The sequence below is a fragment of the Camelus bactrianus genome, chromosome 1 (genome assembly GCF_048773025.1).
Source record: "Camelus bactrianus isolate YW-2024 breed Bactrian camel chromosome 1, ASM4877302v1, whole genome shotgun sequence".
In the NCBI taxonomy this organism is placed as follows: Eukaryota; Metazoa; Chordata; class Mammalia; order Artiodactyla; family Camelidae; genus Camelus; species Camelus bactrianus.
The window spans coordinates 51,354,699-51,374,236 of record NC_133539.1 but is presented as its reverse complement, the minus strand read 5'-3'; the positions used below and the strand labels follow the sequence as shown (position 1 = coordinate 51,374,236).

Genomic DNA, 19,538 nt, shown 5'->3' with positions numbered 1-19,538 from the left:
CTAGGCAGCTGCTGCCAAGGATAGCAGCGTGTCCTGGCTTCAGAGAAGTGGGGGCACCAAAGATACCTCTCTTCGGTGCACTCTGATAAGCAAGAAGGCAGTTCCAAAAGTTAAAGACTCTATCAAAGCAGCCCAGCAGTTTGTTCACTCTCCTGATTGCAACTTCTAAACAACACACTCGTTCTGTCTTCTAGTCCTCAGCTCAGTTTGATCTGTTGAGATACTTATCTTGAATTCAAAGAATGTTTTCATCTTCAAAGTGCTGAAGAACATAAAGACTGACAAAACACTCCTGTGAACTGTCTGAAAGGGTACCTGCTAGAAAAAAATCTTCATTACAAAATACATGTTCATTACAACAAATTCAGGTAGTAGATGCACAGGTAAAATCAGAGTAAAATGAGAATAGTCCCTTGAGCCCCGAGGTAACTACTATTTGGTAAGTTGAAAATTTGAGTTGGTAAAATAAAATTGTGTGTGTTGCTCAATAAACTGTTATTGTCTCTTACTCCCTAGAAGGGCTATCTAGCTACAACACTTAGATCTGTTTTCTATGGAAGATGTGCTATGATTTACTCGGATAGGAAAGAGCACCCTACACCGAACTTGGTTTCTTCCACAATGTCCCTGTCCCCACTCATCTTTTCCTTTGATATGATTATACAGTCATCATCTGAAACCTTTTTAAGACTAATGGCCACTGAAGAAATGGGACTAAAAGTAGCTCATAGTTAACCTCTTTCCATCTAAATCACTGTTTTTTCTTATCTATAGTACAATTACAGAATATTGGCTGATATTGGCACCCAGAAATAAAATACCAATTTTATTTTAATGCCAAGCCTATAGACAAGGAAGGGTGAATTCCTCAAGTAAACCTGCCAGGGGCCTAAATAAATCCCATAAAGCTTAAGTTTTTTCTCTCTTCAGCTTTATTTTATTTTTATTTCACCTCAAGCATCAATTAGAAATTGAGTCTTCAGCAGCCCACATTCTGATTGGGCCAGCGAGGACATTTTATCTACTTTTACAACCTTCTAAAGAGATGCAGGAAAATAACTTAGAAAATGACCTACTTAGTAAATAACTTAATAAATGACCTATGTTTCTTGCTGCACTATCTTAAAAGATATGGTTTAAAATGGTACTGCTAATGAAATGCCCAAGTAGGCAGTATTCCTGGCCTACAGAACTGGAACGGTAACCATGAGGAAAACAGTAGCTCAGGGGTAGGGACACTCTAAATCCATAGGATGGGGACATCCAGGTTGCCAAAGAGGCAGCCCAGCCCTAAAGCAGGCTTTTCTTAAAGCTGAAGAGTTCAGGAGACACACCAAGAAACATCAACTCTTTTCCTTAAAGAAAGCACTTTATTTTCCATTTAAACAACTTGGTCACAGTACATTATTTCACATAAATGGCAGTAATTTTTTAAATCTCCATTTAAAAGGCCTTGTGTCTGAGTCTGAGGTGATAAGAGGATACGATCACAAGTACAAAACAGTGCAAAATGTTCAGCCCACGGCCTCCAGAGCTGGCTTCGGAAATCCCGTTTAACGGTGCTGAGCCAGTTACATTAAATATGAACTCTAACACGGAATTTAACATTCCATAAATTTTCCTGGCTTTCCTTTAGTCTGTCAGACCCAGAAGTGTGATCAAATGAAAAGGCTCCGAAGCCCTAACAACTCAAACCATCACATCACTCAGACCACAGGACGACAAGCTGAGCCTGCCAGCTGTGTAACGTGGCATCTGGTCAGGGGCGTCGTCTGAAGAAACAGAGTTTTAGTTGCATCGATAACTGAAACAGACTAGCTCTAGTTTTAAAGCTCTGCTGTGAAAGAATGAATTTTCTAAAAGTGAAAGGCGCCATCAGGGAGGCTACAGTCGTAAAAAGTCACAAGCCCAGCTCAGCAATAGTCACAGCCTCTGAGGAAATCTGTCTCCGTGAACTATCCCGTCTTTGGCCTGCTGCTGCTGCTACTACAACGAAACACTTGGGGAAGTGGGGATAACTGTCCATTAGAAACAGGACTAAATGTAGCTGATTTTGCAGAAGAAGTTTATATGAATCACAACAGATATCCACAAGAACGTAACGAATTTTACTCCGCATTCAGTGAAGCACAGCTCACTCTCACCCCGCATCACCTTTGCAGTGTCTCAGACAAAATGGCACACCCGCCAAGCTGCTGCTGAGAAAACCAGATTCCAAATGGGCGCCTCAAACAAAAGTCTCCATTATGCATTTCTTCTTTGAGAAAATTCTTTTTAAAATGCAGTGTACCAAAATGTGGCTAAAATGAAGCTGTCAGTATAAACCTACCTAATTTAAAGAGATCCTTAAACCTCACAAAACATTAATTTTTCAACATCCTGGTTAAAGCTGTGCTTCTAGATACTCTTATTTTTGCTTCTATTAGTTGTTTTATAATAAAAAGCTGATGTCCTACCCAAAGGAAATAGTCTATTAAGCAGATGGTCACTATTACAGAGAACCTTACCAGCATTGTTTTCTGGCAGTGGAAGATTCTAGTATAGAAAATTTTCTCTTGCCAAAAATTTTAGAAATACCAAGGACTATTGCATAAGAGAAAGTTTGTAGCAGTCTTTCTGCTAGGCAGATGGTGCAGTGGAAGACAACATGACTTCATCCACCAAAGGAAGCCACCAGTACTTGGGAAGCAGAGACTGACAGTCTCGTAAACACAGACACACAGGTGCCTGACATGAGCAGCCCAGGGCCCTAAAACACACTTATGGCTTGACTTCAGCAGCATCAAGATACCTATCAAAGAGGCACTGTTAATGGTCAGTTCACTTCAGATGGGCCCAGCTGGAGCCACAAAGTACTCTTTGAGCATCATAACATTTCTAAATATTGAAGGATTTTCTCCCTTTGTGCAATCCTGATCCTTAACTATTTCAACCTCAAATCTTCCAAATGGACTCGTTTCTCTTCCCCAGGAATAGTACATGGCCTGAGAGTAATGTAAGTGGTCAGAATATAGTAGATCATTTACTGAACTCCACATCCAGTATGTTTATTAACAGAGGCTGAGGATGCGGGGTGAAAGGAGGGAACCCACTTGTTTGAAATATGTTGGGGGGTGCTGCTCCTATGGCCAAGACACTGCTGGTTATAGGTCTGGAGGGCAAGTCCCCACGGCCACCACCACCCCATGTGTCTCTGGGACTCACTCATTCAGAGGCCTTGTCCTTTAAAAGGACAAAAATCCCTCTAACAGTTCCAGATCATACAAAGGCTTAAAAGTCCAGGAGCACCGACCAAGGAAGTCCCCGAGTCTACAGAAACAGCTCACAGATTGCCCCTTGTTTGCTGCTCCTTTTGGTACAAATACTTCAATAGGCTTTTACGTCTACAAACCCACTGAGCTTTTCAAAGGCTTGAGCTTTCTTCTGTAAGCTGCCAATCATGAAGTTCTCAAGGAACTTCAAACAAGCACCTTAACTCCAAGTCAGAATAATACACAGGGAGTCCTCATCTGAGTGAGTTGCCCCATCCCGGTAACCCCGTTAGGGGTGGTGGTTATAAAAGTGGTATCATTCCTAATTCCGCCAAATGGCTGGTCTCCTGGGTGCTCTTCATCGTCAGCACACCACATTTTGATTGTTAAATATCTAGCAAGAGGCCAAAATTGCTGACTATATTAATTTGAATTTCATTATCAATCACTAGACAATCAGATTTGGCTATACATCTGGCACTCAAGAGACTACAAGCAGAGATTTCAGGCCATGTGTGCTGTCTTTGACATTACTGCCCTCTCTCTTATCTCAAACCTATATGGAAAGGAATTAGTTTTATCAGCTCCAATGTTAATTCCAAATGAATGCTTGATTCTGGGCCAGAGATAGGGCATCACCGTACAGTAAACCACAGACTCAGCTAACATCCCCACACGTGCTCTTTGGCTCATCCCTGTGGAATACAGAGCCTCTCGTTCGTTAAACAATCCGTCTCTGGGGAGACCAACGACAAGCTTGTATAGCGACGTGGTGCCTGGCTTAAGGACAGCCCTGATAAACGGCAGGGCTAGGGATGGTGCTGCAGAGGGTAGAGTCGTAGAAGTAGCAATATTTTTTCTCAACCTTTATAAACCTCTTGCTACAGCAGCATGCACAGAAAGACTGAAAAAGCTGGCAATATTTCCCCCATATTAAGCTATAAGCTAAGGCAAATGTAATGGCTCATGAATTCTTTGAGGTTCCAAAAAAACGTGCATGTACAGAACCAAATATTCCAAGAGGGTTTGCTCCCCATCTGAAACTGCCTCATCTTAATTCGGTGGTAGCACAGACCCACTCTAAATATTTAATCCTTTACACGTTTTTCCTTTTGAGTTATGATTAAAGAAACAAGTCAGAAAGAGCTAAGGAAGAACAGTAATCCATTAATTAGTGGAAACCATATATGCCCTGTTTCTTCTCTCCTAGTGAGATACTTGTATCTCGAGAAAGGTATATGAGAAGTCATGTGCAAGTTAAGTGGGAAGGCGTCCATCAGCCCCTCAAAGAAGAGTTCAGGCCAGAATAACGTGAACACCAGAAGGCTGGGTTTTGCTATATTACTGGTTAGCGCTATTACTGACAGTGTCTGAATTACTTACATGAACAAAAAAGTCAAGCCCTTGATATTAACCAGCCACCCTGCCCAGGAAAGAGTCAAATGTTCCCCACAGGAGTGTCTGTTCTCACCCAGCCATCGTCACAAGTGTGCTAGCACCTGACCAGGCAAAACAAGGAAAAGGAAAAAACACTGATGCCTAGTGGAGTTACTCAGAGTAAATCCAAACAGAATACATACAGAAGACATAAGATAAATGTAAGAACTCATCACCTAAACTCATGACCACTCACTGTACATTATACTAGCAATAATTATAATTATTATCAACTGTCCTTCCAAGATGAGACAACAGCGTAAATCCACCTGGTCATCTTCTACCCTCTTTGAGTAGTTAATGTCTAATACTTCAGAAACAGAAGTTCCCAGAACTGTACAACATGGTGTTTGGGGATTTTTTTTCACTGAAATGCTGAAAATGGATTACTCTAATAATATTGGCTTCAATGTTCTGGCCTACAAACATTTTTTCCAGTCTTAGGATTCTCCTAATAGTACTCACGCCTCTCTGGTGCTTTAGTCGTTTTTCAGTGCTTTCCACACACCTCATCCCTCACGTGACCCTCACGTAACCCCCCTACCCCCAGCCAGTCCGTGAGGTACCAGGGCAGGCATCAGAACCCCATGTGACAGATAAACCTGAGACTTGGGGAAGTGATTCGACTAAGGGTCACATGGCTATTAGGAATTGAAAGAGACTAGAACCACCCTAATGCAAAGCTCCCTCCCCCCTGCATACTAATGGATGGGAACTGCTTCTATCAATTTGTGCATCAGCAATCCACACCCTTTCAACTTCCGGTGACTGAGTTAGTTAATAAGGTGACTGGAAAGGAATGGCTCTACTTTTACTGCTTCGATATAAAAATCCCTTAAGTTGTGAAGTCAGAAAAATTAATTTCTTCCCAGTCCAGTGTCTAAACCTGAGCATGGCCCTAAATGCCTTTAAGAAACTGGGGATAAACGCGAGCATCCTGCATGTACTGAAGTGCACGATGCAAGGGAGCAGAGCAGGGAGCCACCCCGGATCCGCACGGAAGGCACTTCAGACAATGTCCTCAGCAGGGTGGTGGAAGGGGTGTGTGCCCAGGGTGGAGAACTGGTGCCAGTTCCGCAGGAAGCCCCGACTGTACTGGCCTGTGTCCACGACGAGCCCGCAGAGCAGCCGGCGCCCCGTCTTCTGCCGAAGGGCCTGCTGCACTTCCCTCTCGGTCACATTGTAGCTGATGTTTATCAGCTGGATCAGGAAGATGTAGGCCATGCCCGCTGTGATGATCACAGAGTACCACACGCAGGTGAAGCACAGAGCCGAGCTAAGAGCGGGAAGAGGCGGGTCAGGGCTGCCCACTTCACAGGCAGGGAGCTGTCCCCGTTGTGACATTGCACACATGCAGGACTTACTCCTAAGGCCTCTGGCGCCTTCCCCTCACCCCAACTGGAAGATACTTTTCTATCCCCGCAACACCAACAGCCTGCTTAACTCAAGACTGCTAACATGCTCTGTTTTATAATTATTGGGGACTCTCTTTCTAGTAGGTGATACTAAACGAATGTTTGCATTTTGCATCCCCCACACACCCAACAAAGTGCCTGCCATCACAGCATTCAAAATGTGTTTGTTAAGTGAATAATCCCTCAATTATTCTTAACTCAGAAGAAAAGGCAGGCACCATGAGATTGCTATAAACGTCCTCAAGGAAGCTGGGAGTGCGAACCCAGGAACAGCGCGGAGCCGCACATCTCCATTCTTTTCGGTGCGATGCTGGTGGACGCAGGTAGGACCACTGCCCGCACCAGCTGCCCTCCTCTCGGCGGCTCTGGAGGAGCCCCTGCCCAGTTCAAATCCTGCTTCCTAAACCCACACAGGATCACACGGGACAAGAAAGTCCGCCAGCTTATTAATAAGACGGTGAGAGGCTGCCTGTTCCTGTCCGCCAATTGATTATTTTCAGTGTTTGTAAATGAGATAGCAGAAAATAAATTCAGAGTCCTCACTTGTTAAGCTGAAAGGGACCTCAGAGATGATTAAACCACCACAGTTAAGGCCCCACAAGGAGACACGAATTGCCTGCCAACAGCAGTGAGAGCCAGTGGCAAGACTACGTTCCTCATTTCGTTTACGTGGCCCACAGAAAGTCTAGAAAACTCGTGCTTACAAACAGACACGCTCTGCTCTAGGACACTTATCACAACCCACTAAGAGTAGTTACTTAAGTATTTTACAACCTGTGAGACTCAGCACCGAGGAGAAAGGACCTTAACCTCAGGAGGAGGGCCCATCTATTCCAGTGCCAAGAATGTCTAGATCTTTAATGGTGACTCGTAAAAAGAAGTGCCTGCACTGAAAACAGTGAGAAGAAAGTAAAAGACCTTGGGGGCAGAGCTGCCCCAGCTCAGACAGGGGACCAGAGCCCCACAGGGCACCCATGTCAGGAAACTGCTGGAGGGGGTGAAACAAAGAACATAGGTGGGGGGGGGGCTGTGGCTTTAGGGGAGGGGGAGGCTGGGCCAAAGCTAAAAAATTCCAGCTTCTGCTAAAGCACGGAGATCTTCACGCTATATAAATGTGCCCCAACCTAAACACACTGAAGGAAATTTTGACCTAGATACCACAGTAATCATGAGTGGTGATTTTAAAAAAAAAAAAGTAGAACAGGAGAAACCAATGGAGGTTAAATAGAAAAGAAAGGTCACAGAGATTGTGAGCACTTCACAAAAGCGTCAGAAGCAGTAAATCAAGATTGGGCTAAAAAGCACCAGGAAGCAGCAGTCAAGTGAGGAGTTCCCTGATATTCATGACAAAAGAGACCCTGTACAACACAGAGACTGGACACTGCTACTTCAGTTATCATCTCAGGTCCGCCGTCACTACCTCGGGCATGCCAGGGGTCATTTGACTCTGCAGACCCTGAGTCAGTCTCGTCCTATGTGGAGAGCACTAGTTCCTCACTTTCTAAGGTCAACATTCCTTCTGACATCCCCCTAGAAAAATGCTCATGTCCGCCACACAACGGTGCTGGCAATTTCAGGGATACCCAGCATCCCAGAGCTGCTCTGTTCTGGGTGAAAACGCCCCACCTAGCAGCAAATCACAGCCCTGTACTTCACGGCAAATCCACTCCCTCCTTCGGGGGCCCCTGTGCATGGTATCCATGTCTCACCTGTAATTTGCATAAACTCCAGGGCAATAGAAGAGAGCTGTGAAGACACTTCTGTCTCTACAAATGGTGTCCAAGGTCAGTGTTATCCCATACATCGAGGTGAGCAGGAAGATCAAAAGGGCAAGTATAAATGCTTGATGATTTGATTCTCCGACACAGCTATTTATCCTCAAAACAGCACAGGGGGGAGAAAAGCAAACATGTTTTAAGAAGTTCTCTGTATAATTCACTTATAAACAAGAAAGCTTTTAAAACAGGGATAATGTGAATTTCAGTTATTAAAAAGTAAGTTTTCTTGTTTTTCAATTTTAGGGAATTAAAAACCTGTCTGCTGAGAGATACAGTCTTCTATTCTCTGCTCTTTGCAGAGGGAAATCTATCATTAGTTAAAGGACAAGCACAGGACGCCCCAGTGGGCAGAGACCAGCTCACAGTTGAGGCTGTCAGGCCCTCTGCAAACCAGCACTTGTAAACGGGCCCCCACCACCACCACCATCCCGCATGCACACAAACACAGGCACACACAGGCAACTCATGAGGATAAATGAAGACAGAGACGAGGAAAACCTAAGAATGAAAACACCTGTTTACTCCTAAAGACAAAGCCCCAGAAAAGAGCTGTCCCTGGGTCCTGTGCCCTCCTGGCTGTCTGCACCCTTACCCTGCCCCACATCCCTTTCTGAGGAGACCAGAATCCTAGACATAAAAAGCATAATTCACTGACCACAAACACCTCAAGAGTGATAAAGTTGCAAACAGCTACTTAAAGCATTCACATCTGAATTAATCACACCCCTTTAAGATTGATGCAGTTGGGGGAATGGTATAGCTCAGTGGTAGAATGTGTGTTTGGCAAGCATGAGGTCCTGGGTTCAATCCCCAGTACCTCCATTAAAATAAATAAATAAACCTAATTACCTCCTCACTTCTCCCTCAACAAAAATAAAAAACAAATGGCATGATTTGTGCAGTAAAGCTACAACATTTTCTTTAAAAGTTGTACTGCACATCTTAGGGGCATCACGTGTCCTTATCTGTCACTGGCCAGCAGGGAGGTACCAAAAAAGCCCAGCTCTCCACAAATAACCAAATAGGGACTTATCCGGCAAGGCCTTCACTCAATAAGGTAGACTAGAAATCCCTGGTAGCATCAAAATGATGAGGGATGTATACATCGTCAGAGGACAAGAGTCACTTAAAAATACAGGAAAACACTTCCTTGATCTCTGTGAGCACGGGGACATACACCTATACCAATTCCGAAAAACAATTTGTAAAACAAATCTTTCAACTGTAGATACTCCTCTCAGAAAGGAGAAGAAAAACGAGGGGCAGCTCAAAAGAGAAAGCAAAAGGGGGAAAAAAAACCTCAGGAAATGACTGAAAAGAACTAAATTTGTGAAACTTGAAAAACTGATGACTAAGTGGGAACATCAGAACAGCCCACAAATATCCGCAAGGTGTAAAGCTGGGAAGGAGAGAGACTTGAGGACGGCACAAAGGGAGATCAAGCCCGGCCAGAATCTCATGTGAATGTACCCTCCGCAAGCCTCCAGATTTCTCCAACATACCAGACACAGTGGTGATCCATCCTCTTCACACAGACGCCGCAGATCCGGCAGTGCCACGCCCGGGCCGGCCGCACCAGCTGGCACCTGGCACACCAGTCCTCCTTCACCTTGGTGGGGCTGCCAGCCGCCGTCCTGCAGGAACCCTTGGCCTCGTCCTTGGGCGTGCGGTTGTTGAGACCGCCCGACAGATCCGCACCAGGGAACCCTTTGGTCTTGTCCGGCCCTTTTCTGATCAGGCACTCAGTCTGGCTGCCGCTTGGAGACCTGTCATTGCTCGCTGGGTTTCTGAGGTAGCCTGGATTGCCCTTGGCTCTGTACAAGGCGAGGAGTATCAGAAATAACCCGCAGGTCAGGAGAGCCAGCCGGGTGGGCCCCACACGCCCTTTGGGGACCACTTCCTGCAGGAAGACGTAGTACATGTAGCCCAGAGAGAAGAGTCCGAGGCTCAGGAAAAACAGAGTCTGTTCTTTCCTTCTGTGAGTGAGGTAGTAGTACCACAGAGCCAGCACAGGGAGGGAGGTCAAAACCACCACCCCCAGGAGGAAGTGCCAGGAAGCCACGCGGAGGAAGACAGGCAGCAGGAAGAGTGGGGGGAGGATGCTAATGTTAACTTTTCTGGCTCCCCTGAGCCAAGGAATTCGGAGGCGGTCAGAGATCGTATCCATGATTCTTTCACAGGTCTCTGGCCCCACGGACTTACATGTGATCCATCTATTCAGAAAGAGCACAGAGAGAAGGCGCTTCACATGGGTTTGCTGAATTAAAAACCACTCAACACTGTAGGCCAAACAGCAGATAACTGATAAAGGAGCCAAAGGCCAAGCATTCTACCTCCTTACTACTAACCATGAGTTTTTCAGATTCATGTATCACTTTCTAATATGAATGAGAAAATAATGCTTAGGTATTTAACAGTTAAAACCACTTCTCCATGAAACAAATACATAGGAATACATACATAGTCCATACAAGCACTGTTCAGACTCGGGTGGGTGTAGAGACATAAAAATCCCAAATTTACAATCTAGCTGTGAAAACAACACAGGAATTCAAGAAATGTTAGATAAGTGACAGCAGCAAAATTGCCCAATGAACTATTACATTCAGACAGTGTGCTTGGAGGAGAGGAAACACTTCTGGGTAGAGTCATCAGAGGCGTGGGGAAGGTGGGATCTGTGCTCGATTTTGACTGCCAGCCAGTTATCTATACAGGTGGAGAGGGGGCAGGGAGGCGTTCCAGTGGAGAGAGGTGTGTGCAGCTCAAAACCTGTCCTGGGCCCAGGGAGCAAACCAGTTCCGTAGGGCACAGGTCTACATAAGGAAGAGTCGAATGAGCGAGCTTGGTGACAGGTGGTACTGACTTTTTTGCACACTTGGGCTAGCAGGGAAAGGAACAGTTTAAGGAATGATAACGTTGATTTTAGAAATTTAGAACTTTAAACAATAGGGCTAGACTTGGATGTGAATGGAAGACATATAGAACACAGGGTCTGTGGAAATTCTGGAAGCTTATCTCCAGAGAAGGGTATGGAGAGAAGAGAACTCAGGGACAGCTAAGGACTCAAGGGCTGGGAGGGAGGAAGAGCCAGGTTAATGGAAGAGCTGCAGACTTGAGTGATAGAGATTATGGAAAAGGCATTATTTCTGCATTTAGAGCAAAGTGCTCCATTTTTTCAGTATGGATTTCAGACTAAGTTTAAAGAACCCATGTTTAAAGACACCCGTAAGAAAGACAATAGACACTGTTAAGGAAGAATCACAAAGGGATTATGGGTACTAGACTACAGAAGTCTACAAGAATGTTTCTCATGGCGAGATTAACCCACTAAGCTCTAAGTCAGCGATTTGCCATTGCAATGATTTTTTTCAACCAGAAGTAATTATTAATGGGGAAAGCAAGTTTCCCCCATTCTTTTTCTCCCCACATTATGCTTTCCATGTGATAAAAAGTTTTAAATATATAATTATCTAGAAGATGGATAAAAACCAGATTATTACCATTTGGTACAAAGTTTTTTCAGAGATGTTAAAAAATTACCTTTTTTGGATAGCAATTTCCAACACGAGATAATGGAGAAAATAAGAGCCAAATACGATAGGATCAATCAAGACAGTATTGCTGCTCATGTTGAAAACAGCCAGTCCAGGGGAGGGACATGCCTTCTGGTTGCACTTCCTCCCCAGAAACAAGGAGTGAGACTGATTCCAACAGCATGAAAATGATCTTTAAACCCTCAAGGCCTTTTTCGGCCAAGTGCAATCTGGGCCCAAGGTGTCAGTCTCTGAATGCAGAGAACACTGAGAATGTAGGAACTTTCCAGTACTAATGTGTTCATTTTAAACTTACAGATTCTGTTGGCCTGCATTTTTCATACATTTATCTTGTCTACTGTCCCTTTATCCGCCCATTCTCTCCATCATCTTCTCCCTTTAAATGAAAACTAATAATGTCTTAGTAAACTGAGCTGAACAATACTCAGAGCACTACTGAGTGATAATGTATCTTTTAAAAATTCTCACACTTGACACTCTCAACTGTAGATAACTGGAAACAGGATGAAGAGCAAATTCCAATGCTGCGGATGGCCAAGCCGAAAGTATACGCGGTAGTTCTCAAAAGGGCCAGTAGGGTCAGCATCAAGAAACACTCTGCTCTTACCTATCACACCCTTCATCGAGATCTTGGCAATCACACAAACAAGCAGCCACGTGGTTCTTTTCCCCATTTCGATCTATGTACTCGCAGCAGCACAGGGGCTCCAATTCAGGTTCTTCCGCTTTGTTTTTCTTCACCGGCTTCATGCTGCCCCTCTCGGTCGTGATTTCCACCTGTCACCGTGAGGCATAAGAGGCCCTCAGAAGGTAAAGGTGGAAAGAACACAACTCACATCTTGTAAACCCATCCACGCCTCTCTCTGATTAACCGCCAATGCCTGAGAAATAAAAAATGAGAAGAGGGGGATGGGGGACCCCCTTTTCATCAGGCTTTTCTGGCTCGACCTGTCGAGACAGACAGCTCTAGGGCTTTAGGGGCTCCAAGCTGCCTTCACCGCGGGGTCCCCACCCAGAACAGGCGCTGTCTGGGCACCAGCCGTTCCCATAGCGACAGCCGACTACGCGGCCCGGGACAGCCGGGGCGCGGGTGGTTGCGCTCACCTGCGGGTGCGGGCTAGGGAGGGCCGAGCGGTCCCCGCCCGCAGCCTAGGCGTGGGTGGAAACACCGTCAGGGACGCGGGCAGAGACAAAGCGTGCACCCGCTGGAGCCGGCGAACGTCCCCGGCTGCTGGGGCCGGCGACCCGGCTCCGGAGAGGCCACCAGGCGCCCGGGGTCGCCGTCCAACCCGACTTCTCCGTAGCGAGCTGGGCGCGCCTCTCCCGCCCCCGCCAAACGTGAGGACGTGGGCGGGCCGTGAACACCGCCCCGCCCGAAGAATGACCTTGAGAGGGAAGTTACCTGCGCTCCGGGGCCAAGGTGAGGCTGAAGCCAAGGAAGCCAAGGCGGAGGGAAGAAGGGTCGGCTCCTCCGGAGGCGCGGACACGTTTCCCGGTGTCTGCTCCGCGGGGCGTGATGGCTGGAGTCTCCGGGCCTCCGGCTCCACTCCGCCGCGCCCTCGCCGCCGCCGCCGCCGCCCACCTGTGACCACAGCCGGCCGCCGCCGCCGCCGCCGGGGCGGTGCGCCCGCCTCCCCGTGGCGTCCGCGCCGACCCCCAGCCCGCAGGGCTCCGCGCGGCAGGTCGGCGCGCTTCCGGGTGCCCCGCCCCCGGCGCCGGGGATCCCCGCCCGCCCGCTCGCACGTGCAGAGCCCGCCGGCGAGGCCCCTCCCCGGCCCGCGGCCCTGACGCCTGGAGGAGCGGTAGAGCGCAGAACGCGCTCCCGGGAGTGGGCCCCGGAGGCGGGGCGCAGGGCTGGCCCCGCACCTCCGCCCCGCCCTTCCCCAGGGGTGGCCGCCCGGACCCCGCCCGCCCCGCCGGTGCCCGCTGGCGGCGCGTGGGCGGGGCAGCCTCCAAAGGCTTCGGGTCCGGGAAGGCGCCGGGACGGAAATGCGGGAAACCCTGGAACCCGGAGGGTTTCCTAAGTACGTGAGACCCGTGGGTCGGTTTGCCTTCATTCAGACGCCAGCAACAGGCGTTGGGGGAGAGCTCCATTGCAAAATATTACCGCCGTACCGCCCCCAAATTCGCTACCTTTTTCTTAAAGGCCCATCACTGTCCCTGATCTGTTAATTACCCAACTTGTTCTTTTTCATGATTTCTGGCTAGCAGTCGCTACACTGGACCAGCAGGCCTATCTGGTACTTTAGTTCCAGCAGGCTGCATATTTGAAACGAAACTGCCCTAAGAGAAGAGTCCTAAGAGTCCTCTTGGGATTTTATTTTTACACATTTTTAAAAAGAGTGTAGGCCCATGTATATGTTTTCACTAAAATAGGCCTTCTAGATTTGGGAGGGTTTAACAGAAAAAGAAGAAAAACAACCTAGAGATTTTGAGTTTTATTGATGTCTAATTTACATAGGCTCAAATACAATTAATTGAATTCTGCATACATATTTAGTCATAATTTATAAAGCGACTTACTTTGGTAATTTTCTTTGAGGTATTTTATGAAGTACAAGTTTTAAAGAAACATCACAAAAATATGCAGCTTGTCACTGATCATTTCTGTGAATTTAACAGAGAACAAGATCTCAAGTTGACAATCCACTCTTGCTCACAGCCACACACTTCATAAATCCTTACCAAAAAAACTTTCAGGTAGGTACACTGGCACCCCAAGGTGAGTTAATTGGGATTCAGCCAGAGAAACCCATTTCCCTCTAATCCAGTCAATATTTTCATTCTCTACCCACATCTCAAAAATGACTTTAGCAATCCATGTACTTTGGGTGACTCTGGGCAAAAAAAACAATATTTAGCCAAAGGCAATTGTTATTCAAACAGTGAGAATATATACAAATTATTCTGCATTCTCCTTCTCTTGTTCCAGCAACATCACTTGACTTGAAACACATATGCCTAAAAAGTTTAATGAAAGCTAATGTATGACTTACAACTCGTCAGTGCACTTGTATTGGGAGATGATGCCCCTCAAAGTCTTTATCAAAGTGCTAATGTTTGTGTCTGGCTTATAACTTACTGACTAAAGCCACACACATGAATGAGTAAATGAAGCCTTACGTGGCTACTTAAAAGTAATCCACAAATTATTTTCAACCAGACAGCTCATTTCCACTGTGAAAGTTTGCTAAGCTGAAGCCAAGCTTAGTTCAAGTATTCATTTGATCTGTCACTAAATGCCCAGATTTTAACATAATCTTCTGGTTTCTAAAACTCAGAGCATGGTTCTTCGTTCTGAGAGTTGGTATCCAACATGTTCCCTTTTCCAGAATTGACTCTTCTGCCATTTGAGGTATGAAGAGGCAAGATAATCTCATCTTTGATAGCTAACGGAAGAAGAAACAGTTATTTCTTTCAGAGAGATACAACATGGCTTGAAGAATCTTTCAGATCATAATCAACATGCAGATTCAAAGGGTCTGACTACTGAATTTGCATGATACATAAATGAAGACATTGCAGTATTTACAGTACACAAACCTCTGAACATTATATGCCTGAAAACTGATCCTTCAAAGTTAGTAATGATTTAAGAGATTTCTTCTTATATTGTCTTCTTTATCCTCTCCAATGTATCTCAACTGTGAGAGCAGCCTATTGGATGCATACTGGTTCTGTGCTAACAGATAAACATAAAGCATCAAACTTCAAACCTCACTGTGAAAACGAGGCCGTACAGCTCAGTTCAGAATCTCTTTTTCTTTTTGTGTCGCAGAAATTCAAATCCCCAAATATTTCACACTTCACTGGAGAAATTCACAGCTTAGAATTACGTATAATGAAAGGATGGTTTCTTAAGGCCATCAGAGACTAATTCTCAAATGTTATTAAAAAGAACGTTCATATTAATATGAATAAGGAGAAAATACGGAAATATTCCTATGACGATTGAAATCCTTCATCCTCTGGTTTCCTTCAAGATGTTTTCTTTTGGTTCCAGGTAGGTCCTACAATTTCAGTCCTTAAGATCACTAGCTTTTGACAACCAGGCCAGTCTTGTTCTTATTTAGTAGCTCAAAGGTTCTCTGAAGCATAATGAGTGAGCTCTTCAACTGCAAAGATAATTTTCAAAATCAGATTGTTGAAATGTTTTGATTATTTGTATGCCAGGAGTTTACATTTAATAGAACCTTGTTTTTACTGGTGCCCAAACAAAAGACTGACTGATTCCTTAGGGTATCTGTCGTAGGACTGCTGCAGTTCCTCCCACGTGCCCTAGCACTGCCCGTCTTCCTACAGCGTACTGCTGTGTGCGCCACCTCCCAGTAGGTCTATTCATCAAATTCTCCACGGTGAAGGGTTTGTTTTCTTAAATGATTTCTGAAGCTGCAGTGGTCTCCTCACTAGCCCCTAAACAACTCAAGTTCCACGTCCCTTCCTTTATTTGTTCTTAGGCTCATGTTTGTCTTCACCTCTCTAAAACTTACTGTACCCCCTGTTTCCATGTAGTTTTCCCTAATCGTTCTGCCTCTAACCTCCCAAAGCATTACTACTTACTTTGACACTTAATTTTATACTTGTTCAACAGTCTTTAACAATACATATAGGTATCTGATTTCTCTAGTAAAACTGTAGGCAACTTGAGAGCAAGAATTAGGTCTTATTCTTTTTTTGTGTTCATTCGTCCAGTCATTCATTCAACAAATATCCTTTGCTTGCCTGTGATATGCTGGGCACCGTGCTAAGCACTGGGTATATACAACGGTGAACCAAATAGGCACTGTCTCTGCCTTCACGGGACTTGCAGACTAGTGAGGGAAACAGAACTAAAGCAAATAATCGCGTATGTATATGTGTTTTTACACACTGTATTAAGTTTTTGACTTGAACAACTGGAGGGTGATAGTATCATTTTCTGAGATTAGGTCAACTAGAGGAGAAATGGGCTCGATTCAGGATGAAAACTGAGTTCTGTTTTGGATACGATTAGTTTGAGATGCCTGGTTAGCATCCAAGCAAAGATGCCAAGTTGGCAAGCTGCTGTCTGAGTCTGGTGCTCAGGGAAGAGGTCAGGGTGAGAGAGATGCTTTGGGAGCCATTGACACATGTGGTTTTCCAAGTTAGGGGAGTGGCTGAGATCACCTAAAGGGCAGCAGAGGAGAAGGGAAACCAATCTAAGGCAGAGCCTGGAGCACTGGGTCAGGACAAGGTCAGGTAGAGGAGATGGCTGTAACCAGCAAAAAGCAATTTAACATCGTGCTAAGTGAAAGAAGCCAGGCATGAAAGACCATATATTATATGGTCCTATTTATATGAAATGTCCAGATAGGCAAACCCACAGAAAGAGAAAGTAGATTAGTGATCACCAGGAGCAGAGAGAGTGAGGGATTGGAGTGACCGCTCATGGATACAGGGTTTCTTTTAGGGGTGATAAAAATGCTCTGGACTTAGATAGTGATGATGGTTGCACAACTTCATGAATATACTAAAAATTCTTTAAAAGGTGAATTTATAGTATGTGAATTATATCACAATAAAGCTGGGGGTTTTTCCATAGTTCTAAAGAAGGCAAGATTAGATACATTTCAAAAAAGGAATGATCAGCTCTGTCAAATGCTGGCACTGTAAGATGAAAACTAAAAAAAGGTACATTAACTTTAAAAGCCAGAGGTCACTGGGGAACTTAGCTTGTGCAGTATCAGCAGAAGGTATAGGGGAACAAGTCCTGGCAGGAGTGGGCTGAAGACTGAGTGAGTGGATGAAATACATGCATCCAATTTTGCTCCCTCCTGAAACCCCACCAAGAGCACAGCAAAGGGATTTTTTTAAGGCATAAATCCACAAGGACGGGAAAAACAGAAAAGGTAACAACAGTAACACAACTTTGGAAACTGGAAAGCAGACAGGTGACTTAGCAGCCCTGAAAACGCTGAATCCTAAGCTAACAGTACAGAAAGCTGAAAACCAACCAAATTTACCCTGAGACATCCTCAAAAGCCCCAGGGATTGACAGGCGTCTCTGAAAGTGGGAATAAAGAGAAAGGGACTGAAATAAGAAGGACTAGCTGAACCTCTGGACATGTGGCCTCTTCTACTACCTGGGCAGAAGCCTAAAATTTTATTTTCTGGAGAGGATAAAACAGAGGGTCTTTGACTATCTGGCCAGGAGGACACCAAGACATCTTTAAAGACACTGTACCAAAAATGGGGATTATACAAAAATATGTATATTGAAAGTTGAGACCATCCCTTTGCCCTGCTGTCCTCCATCCCTTACTCTCACTAGGCTCCTAAAGTGCTGGCAGCCAGCCCTTAATCCTTCAGATAGGAGACTGGAAGAGTCTTCTCTGTGGAAACTGACCAGTCCAAGAGGAAAGACCTAAAGATACTGACATCAGGATTTCTCAACCAATGGCCCAGCCAGGTCTACCAAGAAGTTCAGGGTAGACCAGTCTGACCCACATGTTAGGAACTTTTAATCCACACAGGCAGACAATAAAAAACTACAGTCATCTAAAGAAATCCTCTAGCCCTAAGGATAGAAATCAAAACAGGGGGAAAGGATCTTGCTGGAAAGCAGGTATGCAAGAAGAAGAAGAAAAAATTTTTTTAATTATCAGTAATATGGTCAGAGAGAAAGATATAGTCACTTAAAAAGATCACAATGCCAGTTGAAAAAAGAAAATTCAGAAAACAGCTCTTTGAAATTAAAAACTTGCCTGCAAAAATTGAAATGCTTGATAGAAGAATTTGAAGATTAAGTTAGGAAACCTCTGAGGAAGCAGAACAAAAGGACAAAGAGATGGAAGCTGGAAAGAAGAGGTAAGATTAGACAACCTGTCCAACAGAAAGCCAATGTCTGATTACAGGCACTACAGATAGTCGGGGAGAGAGAGTAGGGGGAGGAAGTCATCAGCCATACAGCTCAGCATTTCCCAGAACAAAAGGGCCTGAATTCCCAGATGAAAGGATCAGGAATGAGAGCAGCCTCAGAATTCTCAGTAGTAAACACTGGGAGCCAAAAGGCCACGGGGCAATGCCTTTCATGTTCTGAAGGCATGTTATTTCCAAGCTAGAATTCTCTTCCCTGTCAAACTATTCATCAAGGGGAAGAGTAGAATAAAAACTTTCCAGACAGATGAAGTCTTAAAATACCTACCTCCGTACCCTCCTTCTACTAGAGGATATGCTCCATGAAAACGAGGGAGGAAACCAAGAAAGCAGAAAGCAAGGGATAAAGGAAACAGGGACCCCAGGATGCCAGCTGTGCACCCAGAGAGAAGCCATCAGGCCTGCCTGGAGCCAGGCAGAGGCTCCATGGACAGAACACCTAAGTGACTGAAGATTATGAGAGGAGGGGGAGCATCGGGATGAAACACTTATAAATAATATAATAAATGAATCGACTGTAATAAGACAATTTCAGGGGTAAGAAAAAGCACAGAAAAGAAAAAGTAGTCATGGCCCATACTGTGGCTCAGCTCAGAACAGTAAACTTACTCAAAACAAAGCCAACACTGAATACTGAGCTAACCAAAACTCTAACTTCCTTGGGAGGATGGGGGAATTAGAAATGGGAGCAAGAAGAGGTAAAAGAAAACAAAATCCTGGTCTTCCAGAATAGCACGTCAAAAGATAATGTCTAAAACTGAACAATCAGGAAGTATCAATACATGCTTGTTGTTTATAAACACGGAGGTGAACACCCAGAGAATGAACCAAAAGAGTTGAAGATTGTTCTTTGGGAAAGAAATGGAGCCCAGGGTACTGGGGTTGCTATTTTTCTGAACAAACCTTGTAGGACAAGTTAACTCTTTATGTGAGTGAGTGATTTTGGCGAAAACAAAACCTTTAAAAAAGTGATGAGTTCTGAAGGATAAAACAGTGACAGCCAGAGTAGCAGCTCTGGGAGCTTGACTGTGAAAGGGAGCAGACATGGGTGAGTGGGTAGAGAAGGACGTGGACAACATGGGTGTTCTAACGGAGGAGGTAAGGGAGCAGGGGCTTGTGCGGATGGTAAAGATCCAGCTGAATGAGGGAGACTGAAGATGGGGAAGCGGGAGGGGTGATGGATGGAGTCTCCTGCCAACTAGTGTTGGG

General features: G+C 45.2%; 2 protein-coding genes across 8 annotated transcripts in view; both read right to left on the bottom strand.

The window, feature by feature from the left end:
* Positions 1-43: 43 nt before the first annotated feature.
* Positions 44-13,295, bottom strand: ZDHHC23 (zDHHC palmitoyltransferase 23). 3 transcript variants are annotated; one of them, XM_074363815.1, is made up of 5 exons: positions 12,838-13,295; positions 12,043-12,212; positions 9,384-10,094; positions 7,813-7,980; positions 44-5,964 (listed from the first exon to the last, which is right to left on the bottom strand). In XM_074363815.1, the coding sequence occupies exons 2-5, from the start codon at positions 12,183-12,185 to the stop codon at positions 5,697-5,699; spliced, it is 1,290 nt and encodes a 429-aa protein (XP_074219916.1). In that variant the 5' UTR covers positions 12,186-12,212; positions 12,838-13,295; the 3' UTR covers positions 44-5,696. The 3 variants fall into 3 exon arrangements, with proteins under 3 accessions (XP_074219916.1, XP_074219923.1, XP_010969123.1); XM_074363822.1 differs by having other exon boundaries at positions 12,043-12,316; positions 12,838-12,978; XM_010970821.3 differs by lacking the exon at positions 12,838-13,295 and adding an exon at positions 12,540-12,783.
* A 563-nt stretch (positions 13,296-13,858) lies between these two features.
* The window catches only part of GRAMD1C (GRAM domain containing 1C), an 86,788-nt gene continuing 81,108 nt past the window's right edge, over positions 13,859-19,538 (bottom strand). For all 5 annotated transcript variants that reach the window (XM_074363785.1, XM_074363777.1, XM_074363768.1 and 2 more), the window contains one exon: positions 13,859-15,550. In XM_074363785.1, coding sequence (XP_074219886.1) covers positions 15,470-15,550 — 81 coding nt within the window. In that variant the 3' untranslated portion in view covers positions 13,859-15,469. The remainder of the gene's footprint in view (positions 15,551-19,538) is intronic.